The sequence below is a fragment of the Tupaia chinensis genome, unplaced genomic scaffold (assembly GCF_000334495.1).
Source record: "Tupaia chinensis unplaced genomic scaffold, TupChi_1.0 Scaffold000271_1, whole genome shotgun sequence".
Taxonomy (NCBI): domain Eukaryota; kingdom Metazoa; phylum Chordata; class Mammalia; order Scandentia; family Tupaiidae; genus Tupaia; species Tupaia belangeri.
In genome coordinates, this window is record NW_006159752.1 from 3,271,894 (window position 1) to 3,286,065 (window position 14,172).

General features: G+C 42.0%; 1 protein-coding gene across 1 annotated transcript in view; it reads right to left on the reverse strand.

Moving 5' to 3' along the window:
• Positions 1-702: 702 nt before the first annotated feature.
• Positions 703-14,172, reverse strand: part of LOC102495427 (disintegrin and metalloproteinase domain-containing protein 25) — a 90,310-nt gene continuing 76,840 nt past the window's right edge. The window contains exon 3 of the mRNA XM_006149699.2: positions 703-762. Within this exon, the coding sequence (XP_006149761.1) occupies positions 728-762 (35 nt within the window). The 3' untranslated portion in view covers positions 703-727. The remainder of the gene's footprint in view (positions 763-14,172) is intronic.

Sequence of the window (14,172 nt, forward strand, 5' to 3'; positions counted from 1 at the left end):
GTTCGAGTATTGGACCCAACAGCTTGACAATCACTCTGGGCTCACGCACACGTGTGCCCAAAATCTCGAGAGGGGATCGGAGGAGGAGTGATTGCTATATGACTATTACCCCTGCAAAATGATTTCTCACTTTCTCTCTCTCCATCTCTCATCTCTCTGTCTCCCTTTCTCTCTTCTATGGCAAATAAATAAATAAATAAGTTTAGGTGTAGAAAGAATAGGATGTCCTCCGGCCTAGCATGAGTCTTTAAGATGGACTACAGAAGAGGAGAAATAGAACAGGCTTTTTAGAAATAATATATTTGAGGGCCAGTCAATGGCATGGTGGTTAAGGCAGCCATGTGGGCATGGGCCCGTGTGCATACATGCCCAAAATCCTGAGAGGAGAATGGACAAGGATTTGCCATGTAGCCATTCCCCCCGGGTGCGATTTCTCACTTTCCCTCTCCATGTCTCTCTGTCTCTCTCTGGCAAGGGGGCACACTGTAAAAACAAAACTAAGCTAAACAAAAAATGAAATGAAATGAAATGAAATATTTGAAAACAGGTTAAGCAATTTTAACTTCACTTTCATTTGTACGTCCATTTGCAGTCAACAATGAAATTAACATCTTCTTCCTGGTTGAGTGTGCTTTTAATTGAGATGTAACTCATATACACTACGGTTCACCCACTGAAAGTGCAGAATTCACCAGCTTCTACCTCATCCCTGCCTGGTATGTTGTAATCACTTCTCACTCCTGAAGTCTGTCAAGCTTCCTCCTTAGGAAATAGAAACTCCATTTTAGTCATTTTTCAGAAGACAGAGCACGTAGGTTGTCATCTTCCAAAGATTTCCCAAACATTTGTGCAGACTCCTAAAGCTTTATGAAACTGCAGGGAAGGGACTTTTAAGGGACTTTTGTAGCTGAATAAATTCCACACCCTGACCTCCCACTCTTGCCAAATGCAACCCAAAGTAAACCTCATGTCCATAAACAAAGGACTTTCTTTTTCTTTTTCTTTCTTTCTTTATTTTTTTTTTTTTTTTTTTTTTTTTTTTTTGGAGAGGTTTTTGCTATAGGGCGCGTGCGCTCTCCAGAAAGACAGAGAGGGACAGAAAGCGAGAAATCACTCCCCGGGGGGGATGGCCATGCCGCAATCCCTTCTCCTCCATTCTCCTCTCCAGATCTTGGGCACGCACGCACACGCAGCCGGTATGAGTTTAAGCCACCGGGTCCAGGACTTGACCTGCGGCTGACTACATGGGAGTCCAGCGACATAGCCATTACGCCAATAGCTGGTCCCAAGAGATTTTAGATATAGAGTGCATGCGCTCACCCGAGAGACAGAGTGAGAGAGAAACAAAAAGTGAGAAATCACTTGCCCAGGGGTTGGCCACATCTCAACCCCTTCTCCTCCATTCTCCTCTCGGCATTTCAAGCATACACACATGCCCTCAGTGTGAGTTTAAGCCACCAGGTCCTGGACTTGAACTGCAGTCAGCTACGTGAGAGTCGAGCGATGTAAACATTATGCCACCTGCTGGTTCCCAAGTTGATTCTTATTAGTTCTAATTTGTGACTGTACTATCTCCAGCTATTTCAGCAAAGACCAGCTAAAACTCTCAAGCTTTCTTTTCCTTTTTTCCCTCCTAAATGGTTGGATACTGGGTACTGCTGCTTGCCCTGTAACTGAACAGGCTCCGAGAGAGAGTTCTAGTCGCCAGCATTTCCAGGGCTTTCAGGCCATTGTTGTTTTCCACTCCTCTCTCAAAAATGTGTAAAAAAATTTAAGGCGACATTCCTTTGGACCCATTCCAATTTGCCCATCCCTTAAGGTAAGCAAAGAAATATTCAAAAAAGGCTGAAGAAAGGATATGGTGAGTCCTTCTCGTAACGAGTTATCTTTTAAACTCATGTTTTCCTGCTTATCTTTTAACGAAGACCGAAGAATGATTTTGCAGTGGTTTTCAGTCTCGCACGGCACTTGCTGTGGATTTTCCTGCGTCCTGTCACTGGGCTTCTTTCTGGGTTTTCTTTACCTTGGCCATTAATCAAGAATCGCCCGAGCGAGCTCCACCCGCCCTGAACTGGCCTCTGTTCCTTCTGCCAGAATTCCTAGCGGGTCTGTGTCTGGTGGAAAAAGTCAACTTCCTCGGCCCAAACATCTCCAGTCAGCTTGTTGCTTGAGGGACTGGAAGCCTGGGGTTGAGAAGAAAGCCAGATTCTACAAATCCTCTTTTATCCTTCAGCCTTGACAAAGGTCCTCTTTGCCCCAGAGATCTCCTAATGTTATCCTTCTGACCTTTATCATTCGCATATGCCTCAACTTCTCTCCTCTTTTCTTCTTTTTTAAGTTTATTTATTTATTCCTCCGTGAGAGGGAGAGGGGGAGAGTGCACACTCTCAAAGGGGCCTTGGCACTGTGACCCCCTCCAGTCTCAGCTCGCTCTGGGTCATGGGCACATGTGAGCCAGTGTACTCAGGGCGGTCCCGGCCTTGAACCTCTAGCCTTCTCATGAGTCAGCCTCACAGAGAGCGCTGTGTTTTACCATGGCCCAGCCGTCAAGCCTCTCCTCTCCTCTCTGTCACTCTGTTTCTCAAAATGACCTTTTAATTTTCCTCTGACCGTCCCTGATACATTTTTGTCCTGCTTGCTAACTAGGGCACTCTTCAGGTTAAACTCCTGAATGCTGCGAATCTTCATTGACCTTCACAATCCAGGTGGTTAAAGTATTCTTTACGCTCAACCAGCTTGATGACATCAGCCTTGGAAGCTATTGTGCCAGGCCTAGATTTCTCACCCTTGCTCCAAATTGTGTTTCGGCTGGGATAAACTTACCCAAAACGATATGGCTGAAAACAGATTTCCCTCTTTCTTGGACAGCCCTCTCTCTCTTCCTCTCTTTCTTCTTTCCGTTCTTCTGGCACTTCGGGCTCCATACTGTAAAGTTACCGTTTACCTCCTCTTCTCCGCCAGTTGCAAAGTTCTGCTACTGCATACATTTCATTTATTCTTTTTAAAACTTATGATGATTTTTTTCTTAATTTCCAGAGTGTGAATTTGTTCACGAAAGACACAGAGAGAGAGGTCGCCTCTCAGCGAGGCGTACTTCTGCTATACCCCTTTTTCCTTCATTTTCCATGCTACCAGGACCACACGTGCCCCTGCCAGGAGTCAAACTGTGATGGGCCATGTGGGACCTAGCTCCAAGGCACTGCACTTAACCACTCACAACAGGGCTGGCTCTCCTTTACTCTTTGTCACAGAAACACCCCTTTTTCTTGATTCTTGTAAATGTTCCTCCCTACTCTCTGCCCGCTTTACGTTACAACAAGTTATGGCAACCTTCTCAAAGACTCCTGCTGTCAGCCAGTCCGGCAGTACACTCGCGAAGCACGGCCCCAAGGCAGGTAAATCCCACCTGGCCAATCAGGGTTTCAGAGGTGTTCCCCAGTTGCTTGAAACTACAACAGGTGTGTGTGTGTGTGTGTGTGTGTGTGTGTAACCAAGATCCTGATGAGATGGAGACTTGGAGGAGAAAGGATGATGGTGTGACCAGGCCCCATTCTGTGTGTGTGTGTGTGTGTGTGGAGGGTTTGCTCTCTCTCACTGTCTCTTTCTCTCTCTGACAAGAGTATGCACTGTTGATGACATCAGCCTTGGAAGCTATTGTGCCAGGCCTAGATTTCTCACCCTTGCTCCAAATTGTGTTTCGGCTGGGATAAACTTACCCAAAACGATATGGCTGAAAACAGATTTCCCTCTTTCTTGGACAGCCCTCTCTCTCTTCCTCTCTTTCTTCTTTCCGTTCTTCTGGCACTTCGGGCTCCATACTGTAAAGTTACCGTTTACCTCCTCTTCTCCGCCAGTTGCAAAGTTCTGCTACTGCATACATTTCATTTATTCTTTTTAAAACTTATGATGATTTTTTTCTTAATTTCCAGAGTGTGAATTTGTTCACGAAAGACACAGAGAGAGAGGTCGCCTCTCAGCGAGGCGTACTTCTGCTATACCCCTTTTTCCTTCATTTTCCATGCTACCAGGACCACACGTGCCCCTGCCAGGAGTCAAACTGTGATGGGCCATGTGGGACCTAGCTCCAAGGCACTGCACTTAACCACTCACAACAGGGCTGGCTCTCCTTTACTCTTTGTCACAGAAACACCCCTTTTTCTTGATTCTTGTAAATGTTCCTCCCTACTCTCTGCCCGCTTTACGTTACAACAAGTTATGGCAACCTTCTCAAAGACTCCTGCTGTCAGCCAGTCCGGCAGTACACTCGCGAAGCACGGCCCCAAGGCAGGTAAATCCCACCTGGCCAATCAGGGTTTCAGAGGTGTTCCCCAGTTGCTTGAAACTACAACAGGTGTGTGTGTGTGTGTGTGTGTGTGTGTGTAACCAAGATCCTGATGAGATGGAGACTTGGAGGAGAAAGGATGATGGTGTGACCAGGCCCCATTCTGTGTGTGTGTGTGTGTGTGTGTGTGTGTGTGTGGAGGGTTTGCTCTCTCTCACTGTCTCTTTCTCTCTCTGACAAGAGTATGCACTGTCTGGCATAAAAAAGAAAAATACTCACGATACCTTTCTTTGACCGCGGAATCAAACTGTACTCCTACAATCACGTGCAGTCTCTGTCATCTGCTGGAGCGTATTTTCTCAGCTTTTCACTTAGACCTGTGCTATTCAATATGGCCGCTAGCTACATGTGGCTTTTGACTGCTTGAGATATGGCCAGTCCAAAGGCAGATGGGATAAAGTGTAATGGACACGTTCGTTTCCAAAGACTCAGTACGATCAAAAGAATATGACAAGACGCTACTAATAATTTTTCATACTGAAGACATGTTGAAATAACATTTGGGATATACTGGGCTGTGATTAGATATGGTTAGAATTAATTTCACTTCTTTTTTTTTTTTCCAATATAACTACTAGAACATTCCAAATTACAAGTAGGCTCACCTTCTATTTCTATCAGTCAGTCCTGAATTAGACTATGTACGAGGCCATTCTGGGTTAAGCAATATATGAAAGAAATGTTTTTAAAAGAGTCAGCCCCATAGCCTAAGGATGAAGGGAGCCAGATCCCACTCGGAGACCACAGCACAAGTCCTGGCCTCGACAGTTTGAAAAACACAGCACACGCGTTTGCTTGCATGCCCCAGCTCTCACAGGATGGAGAGGGGATTATGGGGCGACCACACCACATCGGGAGGGCTGCGCTTTCTCCCACTCCCTCTCTCTCTGACTCTCTGTTCCTCTCTAGTGAGGTCGCACACCCTCTGACAATGAAAAATAATAAAGAAATAAAAACGGTAAAGATAGAAAGAAAGACAGAGTTTCAGTCCACCCTTCACAAACTGAGTCAATAAGACACTGAAAATCAATTATTATTGATACATCTAGGAGATAAACACCAGAAAGAGAAAATTAGTCCTAGGGGAGCTTAAAGAAAAGCTATGGTCAGGACCAGCAGCTAGTGTAATGGCTATGTTGCTGGACTCTCATGTAGTCGACCGCAGTTCCAGTCCCAGACCGGGTGACTTAAACTCACGCCAGGCACATGTGCGTGCGTGCCCAAGATCCCAAGAGGAGAATGGAGGAGAAGGGATCACGGTGTGGCCATCCCCCCTGGGGGGTGATTTCTCACTTTCTGTCCCTTTGTCTCTCTCTTACTGGCGAGTCCCGCCACCAAAAGACAAACCCCCTCCCAAAAAAAAAAAAAAAAAAAAAGAAAAAAGAAAAAGAAAAGAAAAGTGATGGTCTTCAGAAGTAGAATTTCAAAAGACCTTTGATAAACAGACAGTATTTCTTTTCTGCAGCGGTGTAAGAAAGAGGAAGCATTTTTGGACCAAAGAGGCGGAAAGCGCTGAGCAGGCTTGATGTACAACAGGTACCCTGTGGCTGCCGGGAGCGGGACGCCCAGACCCGGGCTGGATCAATATGTCTTCCAGGCTCTATGCAAGGGCTGTCGGTCATGGGGGCAGCATCGAAGTGAAGGAATGCCCCAGTTTGGGAAATTTAGAGAAGTAGGTTCAATTCCAAGTTGTGACAGAGAAATGCTTACATGATTCAGAAGCCTCTAAGTCCCAAAAAAATGAAGCCATAGGTGAAAAGCAGTAGGCTCAATCTTTTAAGATCTCGAACTGGAACCCTTTCAGATCACACCATCGACATACACCACGTATATATTCATAAAGCTAGCTATAGTAAAATTTTAGTGCAAATCTGCAGAAGCTATCTAAAGTCCACTTTCACTTAGCAACAACTTCTTGCACAGTGCTGTTTCAAGTTGCAAAACAGGTCTCAAAATACTCGTGGGTTGGAGCTAGCTCCATGGTGCCATGGTAATGGCCTGCTTAAGAGAAGCCAGCCCCCACCTGGCTACCATGGTTTGAATCACTGGCCTGGTCAGCCAGAAACAGGATAGGCACAAGTATGAGCTAGTGCCCAGGATTTAACAGGCAACCAGACTGTCTCACTCCATGTGCACACACGTGCTCTCTGCCATGAAAAAAAGAGAACATTTCACTTTATAGAATACATACTCATGGAAATATTACTGTCTAGCCCCTTCTAGGGCTTCTCTGTCATTTCATCAGAGAATTAAATTCCTTGAGATCAAAAGATGAGAAGTTCATTGCCTCTGGTGGTAGGGGAGAGGGAGAGACATTTAGTTCTCAGCTCAGGATGACTTTGATGTCTGTAACAGGCTGGCTTAGGCTTACAGAATCTTTTATAACGCTCGGTGTGTCCTAAAGTCCTCAGGCAAGGAGTACTTCAGAGAGTATTTTTGGAAAATCTGTACCTGCTTTACTTTTATATTCAGGCAGGTACAAATGGATGTCTTTTGGCAAATTAAGCAGACTTATTTTCTTTGGCATCTCAGAGGGAAAGACAGAGTCTACTTTAATGATTAGTGTTCTCTTCCATCGGCTTCTTGGTAACAACTCAGTGCTGGCTTGGTCAGTCTGGAGGAGGCTATCTGGGCCCTTTCTCAGTGACACAGAAGAGCTGAAACTGCTGACCGAAGTGGCTCTCCCCTCACCGCAACTATCAAATCAGATTCCATTGTGCTGGGTAGCTGTGCATTCTCTCCAGAAGCTTTAGAAGAAATTTGCTGTTTAGTACTTTCACACGGAGCTGGAAAGAGACAGCGGGTCTGAATCTGAGCAAAATTCTGGCCAAACCTGGAGGGCGCCACAGTTCTACTTAGGTGTTCATTCTGATCTGGCTGAAAATTCAATTCTGGGGAAGAGATTATGAAATTAAAAAGTTCTAGTTGCATATGGATATGCAGTAAAAAGCACAAATTAATGATATGGGTTGTTAACTAAATGTATGGTTTTGAGCAGAAAGTGCCTCAATTCTATTTACTAAAAGCCTCTCTTTTTTTGTACGTAAGAATAATGTTTATTTAACTCCTCCAAATTTTTTTTTTGAGAGATTTTTGCTATAGGGCGCGTGCACTCGCCAGACAGGCAGAGAGAGACAGAGAGACAGAAAGTGAGAAATCACCCCCCAGGGGGGATGGTCACGCTGCAATCCCTTCTCCTCCATTCTCCTCTCAGGATCTTGGGCACACATGCACATGTGCCCGGCGTGAGTTTTAAGCCACCGGGTCCGGGACATGAACCGCGGTCGACTATGTGGGAGTCCAGCGACATAGCCATTACGCTAACTGCTGGTTCCCACCTCCAAACATTTTTGAGGAAATATGTAAGTAAGTGAAAACATTGTGAACAAGTTAAATCACTAAGGCTTTGCACTTACACCAGTTTATACATCCATTAGTCTAAAATTCCGCTCTAAGTACAATTTTTTTTGAGAGGTTTTTGCCATAGGGCACGTGCGCTCCCCAGACAGACAGAGACAGAGAGACAGAAAGCAAGAAATCACCCCCCAGGGGGGATGGCCATGCTGCAATCCCTTCTCCTCCAGTCTCCTCTCGGGATCTTGGGCACGCACGCACATGCGCCTGGTGTGAGTTTTAAGCTACCGGGTCCGGGACGCGAACCGCAGTTGACTACATGGGAGTCTAGTGACATAGCCATTACGCTAACTGTTGGTCCCCCTTCTAAGTACAATTTAAAGTTAAAAATGTAACTATTAATTGTCAGGTTATAGATATAAATCATAAAATACCTTATCTTTAACATTACACTAAAATAGAATTAAGTTTTTTAAAAGAATGATTTTATTTTACTTTATTTATTATTATTTTCCAATTTGATCAGAGAGAAAGTGAGAAAACAAGCCACCAGGTCCAGGATTTGAACCATGGTCAGCCATGTGGGAGTCCAGTGCCCTTAACTACCACAACCTGCCGGCCCCCTAAAAGTGAACTAAGTTTTAAAGAACTGATCTTTTTAGCAAACCTGGACGACATTACGTTAAGTGAAACAAGCCAGAAAGAGAAATGCCATGTTCTCAATAATCTATGGACATTGGAAAAATGGCAGCGTCGAGGTAAAGGGATGAAGAAGACTTCCGGAGGCTGGGAAGGATGGGAGATGTCAATCAATGGAAATACAATTGCAAGTAAGTAAGAGGAGCGAGGTCTAGTGTTACAAGATACAGTAGGGAGAGTATAGATGCAACAATTTGCTGTGTATCTCAAAGTACCTAAGAGGGAGCACTTTGAATGTTCCCAACATAAACAAGGACAAATGGCTGAGATGACCGGAATGCCAATTATCCCGAACGAATCATTATACATTCTGTTTTGGACTGAAAAATCACATTGCGCTCCCGCACGTATGTACAATTATGTATGTTAATAAAAATACTTCAAAAGATTTTTCAAAATGTGAATAGTAGCCAGAGGAAAAGAAACAAATTACATACAGAATAATAAAAATAAAAGTTATTTAAAAATAAAAACCCAGAAAACAAAAAAACTGACCCTTTTAAATCCAGTTGCTCTTCAGGCTAAAAAGCTTCTGCACTGCAAAAGAAACAACAATTTGAGTGAGGAGACCACCCTTTAGCATGGGAGAATATATTTGAAAACTAAGTCTCAGAGAAGAGACTGATAACCAGAATATATAGGGAATTCAAGCAAAAAAAAAAAAAAAAAATCAGTCCAGAAGAAGATTCCTTCATGGCTCCTGAGAACTAGTGATTTCAGAGAAAAAAGAGAAATGACAATTTTCTACTGATAATTCAGTCTCCAGCCCACAAACTCGAGTGGAGAGGTAAGAGGCAGGCCTTCAGAAGAAAATTCCTCCATGGCTTCTGAGAGCTAGTGATTTCAGGAAAAAAAGAGAAATGAAGATTTTCTAGAGATAATTCAGCCTCCAGTCCATAAACTCAAGTGGTAGGGAGCCCTTCTAGCCTTCTTTCTATCTCTGTCTCTATGTCTCTGTTTCTGTCTCTCTTTGCTTCTGTCTTCTCATTATTTTTTTTCTAATTTTTCCTTTTTAAAATTTCTTAAGGAGAAAGGGAGGGGAGAGGACATTCAGCCCAAGGAAGAAAAAAAAAAAACTTTCTTAAGGTAAAGTATTCTCTTGCTTTCAGCCCCCCTTTATCTTGTTAATAATCCCCTCTCCCCTCATACCCAGGAGAGGCAAGACGCAGGCCTTCAGAAGAAGATTCCTCCATGGCTCCTGAGAACTAATTTCGCGTGGTGTGTGGTGTTCTATTTTGTGCCTTTTTAAAAAAAAGTAATTTTTTTAGTTGTTTTTATTTTTTTCCTTCTTTTTTTCTCTGCTTCTTTGTTGTTGTTGTTTTTTCTCTGTTTCCTTTTCTTTTATCTCATCCCTCTGCTCCTCAATCTTCATTTACTGTGTTTCTAGATGGATCTAAGGGAACTATAGCCAAACACCCAAATACTATTAGGCTCAACATATTGCTCAACATCCACTGAATCTGCTGCACAAAGGGATCACAACGGAACGGCAAAGAGATTCCAGATCACCTCTTTCTGCACACTCCTGAACACTCAGATTGAGCTTCAAGAATTAGGAAGAAACACACCATCCAGCAGATGACTAGAAATCACCACAGGACCTCGATAAATATGGGGAAGCAAGACAATACTTCTCCTCCAAGGGAAAAGAATAACTCCTCTTGGGACCAGCAGTTGGTGTAATGGCTATGTCGCTGGACTCCCATGTAGCAGACCATGGTTCAAGTGCTGGATTCAGTGGCTTAAACTCCTGCCGGGCACGTGCGTGTGCATGCCCAAGATCCTGAGAGGAGAATGGAGAAGGGAATGCGGCTTGGCCATCCCCCCTGGGGAGAGGGTGATTTCTCGCTTTCCGTCTCTCTGTCTCTCTCTGTCTTTCTGGTGAGTGCACACGTCCTATAGCAAAAACCTCCCCACCCCCCCAAAAAAAGTAACTCTTCTTCATCCATAGACAGTTCAATGGAAATCATGGAAATGTCTGATAAAGAATTTAGAGTATTCATAATGGCAAAGCTAACAGAGATGAAAAAAAGAGAAACAATGGACTGCAGAAGAGAAATGAGAAAGCTGACGAGTTCCAGGAGGTGAGGAAATTCTTGCAAGATCTAAAAGAGGAAATACGCACTTTACAAAAGAATCAAATGGACCTGTTAGAGATGAAGGCTCTAATACAGGAAGTCAAACTCTCCCTTGAAACTATTAAAAGCAGACTAGAGCATACAGAAAATCGAATCTCAGATGTAGAAGAGAAAATTGCTAGTGTAGAAAAATCCACCACGAAGACTGAGAAAATGGCCCCCCAAAATGAGAATAATGTACAAGAAATACTAGATACCATCAAACATCCAAACATCCAAACATCCAGATAATTGGTATCTCAGAAGGCAAAGAGACTCATAAGGGCACTGATAATCTATTCCATGTGATCCTTCAAGAAAACTTTCCAAACCTAGAGAGGCACTCAAAGATCTAGTCCCAAGAAATACAGAGGACCCCAAAGAGAATCAACCTAAGAAGATCTTTTCCAAAACACATTAAAGTCACATTGACCAAAACCACAGACAAAGACAAGGTAGTAAGATTGGCAAGAGAAAAACATCAAGTTACCTATAAAGGCTATCCCATCAGGATAATAGCAGACCTCTCATCGGAAACAATAAGAGCAAGGAAAGAATGGGAAAATATATTAAAAGTTTTAAGGGAAAAGTAATTTCAACCAAGAATACTGTGCCCGAAAAGATTGTCCTTCATATGGGAAGAAAAGACAAGAACATTTTCAGATAAGCAAAACCTGAAAGAATTTACCAGCACCAGACCAGATCTCCAAGAAGTTCTCAAGGGAGTGCTATATCAGGAAAATTAAATACAGACACACAAAAATAAGAATTAAAAAACTAAGAAAATGGCCAACTTAGTGGTAGGGGCAAGTCTGGGGTTGAATATTATATCCCAGATTTTAATCAGGAAGATTGAACCACAACAGAAGATAGATTAAGTACCTGAGACTGAACTAGTGAAATAGCATTTTATGACTTTTGACCAAAACATTGCTGATTGTCTTCTAGGCTTTGCTGTTCATTTTTAAGGATTTTTGTCCTGTCTTGAGCTCTCGATAGGTTCACATACCTACTATTTGAAAAGAATCCTAACCTGTTTCCTGGCTTTAAGTTTTAAGCAAAGTCCCTTGGGATTTCTTTGATTTATTAAAGTTAAAACTGATTTTCTTGAAATTCCCAGCTGAACTTTCTATTGAAAGTAGTTAGATTATTTAAGAAGTTGTGTGATCAATAAAGTATGGGGGAAAAGGAATGGAAGACAACTGTAGACACCAGAGGTAGTGTGAGAAGAGGGTGGAAAAGGACAGAAAGTCAGAAATAGGGGTAAAATATAGTTATTTAGTTTTACATATGTAATTAGAAAGGGAAAATTATTGACAATAACATGAATGATTAAGCCTCTATGCAGTATATTCTGGATGGGAAATCACATTTTGTATGCTGTGATGATGCTTAGGGAATGAACGTAAATTAATTAAGTTAAAAAAGTTTCAGAAAAAAAAATCAGCCAATTAAGATGGGCAAATGATTGGAACAGACAATTCTCAGAGGAGGACATACGAAGAGCCAAAAAACATATGAAAAGGTGCTCAACATCATTTATTCTAAAGGAAATGTAAATCAAAACCACAATGAGATACCATTTGACCCTTTCCAGAATGACTAAGATTAAAGAAAAATACAGAATGATAAATTCTGGTGAGGCTATGGTGAAAAAGGAATCCTCTTACACTGTTGGTGGGAATGTAAATTAGTACAGCCTCTGTGGAGAACAGTATGAAGATTTCTCAAAAATTGAAAACAAATTGAACTACCTAGTAATACCACTCCTGGGTATCTACCCACAGGATAGGAAAACACTCAGAAAAATGCTTGCACATCCATGTTCATTGCTGCATTGTTCAGGATCACTAAGACCTGGAATTAGCCCAAATGTCCAAGGACAGATGAGTGTATTGAGAAAAATGTGGCACATATACACTATGAATACTACTCAGTCATAAAGAACAATGAGACTTTGACATTTGGTATTAAACGGACAGAAATGCAAATATGAAAGATTCAATGCTAAGTGAAGCAAGTCAGACTATGAAAAACAGGCATGGTATGCCTCCATTTAATTTATATCAAGTGTCTGCACTCTGTATCAGAATCTGAAAGAATGGAAGGTGTTATAGCAGGGGTTGCAACTGAAGATATTAGAAACAGTATTGGAGGACGTGGGTAATGGGCAAAAGAAAGGAAAGGAGTCAGAGGAAAAAAACATTTAACAGAAACAAAAATGAAAAATTATCTGTTGATGATAATGTTCATGGCAATATCTATACCTTGACTAACACGCACTGTATTCAACCATGTTGTATGCTGTAAAAGTGTGCAGTGGTTAAATATAAATAAGATAAATTTTTTAAAAATTGAACTTAAATAAATAAATCTAGTTGCTCTAAGCAGTCCTTCGAGCAGCAGTTCCTTCTCTGGGGCCACCTCCATTGTCAGCAGCAGTGACTGCCAGGGTGGCCCATAGCACTAACCTGTGGAAAGGACTCAGCCTGCAGTTCACGTTGCCTCCCCTTCTGGTGGCCTGTGTGTCCTTCCTAACAGATCTACATTTCAGGGACCCAGGGTTTGAAAAACAAGAGCCAAAAGAAAAATGGAGGAAAGAATCTTAAAATTATAACAATTGAATTTTATCAATTATTCTTTGTAAATTGACAGTTCTTAATTGAGTATATTTTGGGAATATGAAGTGATATTACAATTTCTGAATACAGGTAGAATGATTACATCAAGATAGTTTTGCTCATTATCTCAAATACTTAACATTTTCTGTGATCACAACATTTGAAATTTACTTGGCAATTTTGAACTAAAGATACAGTAATATAGTAATATTACTATGTTCACCGTGTTATGCAATAGCTCTAAAACAAAACCAAAAATAAAGGATGTTCCTGTTGTCTGAAATGTACCTTTTCACCATCATCTCCCCACCCAGCTCTCCCTTCCCCTCGCCTCTGTAATCACTATTCTACTTTTAGCTTCTGAATTTGGTTGTTTGAGATTCTACATGTATGTGAAAACATGTAGTATTTATTTTCTTTCTGTGCCTGGCTTTTTTTTTTATTTTTTATTTTTTATCATCATATATTCTTCATATTACATTGGATTACATATAACTTTACAGTGTATTACATTGTTTCTTCAAAAGGGAATGCCATGCACGTCAGTCAGTACAGAGACATTAATCTCCCCAGTTCAATATTCCATATCTTTTCTGTTTTCCCCAATCATTATCTTTATTATTCTAATTATTTTTATAAAACAGTCAATTGCTATTTCTCGTTTTGCTTGTAAAAATACTTTGCCCGTCATGAAACACTTCTCAGACCAATCCAGTTGAGAATTCTATACATGTCATCAACAGTTAATAAGCCCTATCTGTTTCTCACTAACGTCCTGTCTCTCTATTGTTCACTTGCTATCTTTCTCTATCCTCTTCTCTTCACTTACCCCATTCCACACTGTCCTATTCTCATTAAGTACCTTCACTTCAAGAATGGTAGAGTAGTTCCTGTTCTTCCCTGAGGCAATGCAGGGCAGGTAACCATCATCTTCTCAAGTTGCAAGTTCTCAGACCTTGTTTTCCGCTTCAGCTTGCTGGTCCAAAGGCCACACGCCGGCCCTGGAGAGGCAGCTGAACGCCGGGGCATGAGCCCCGAG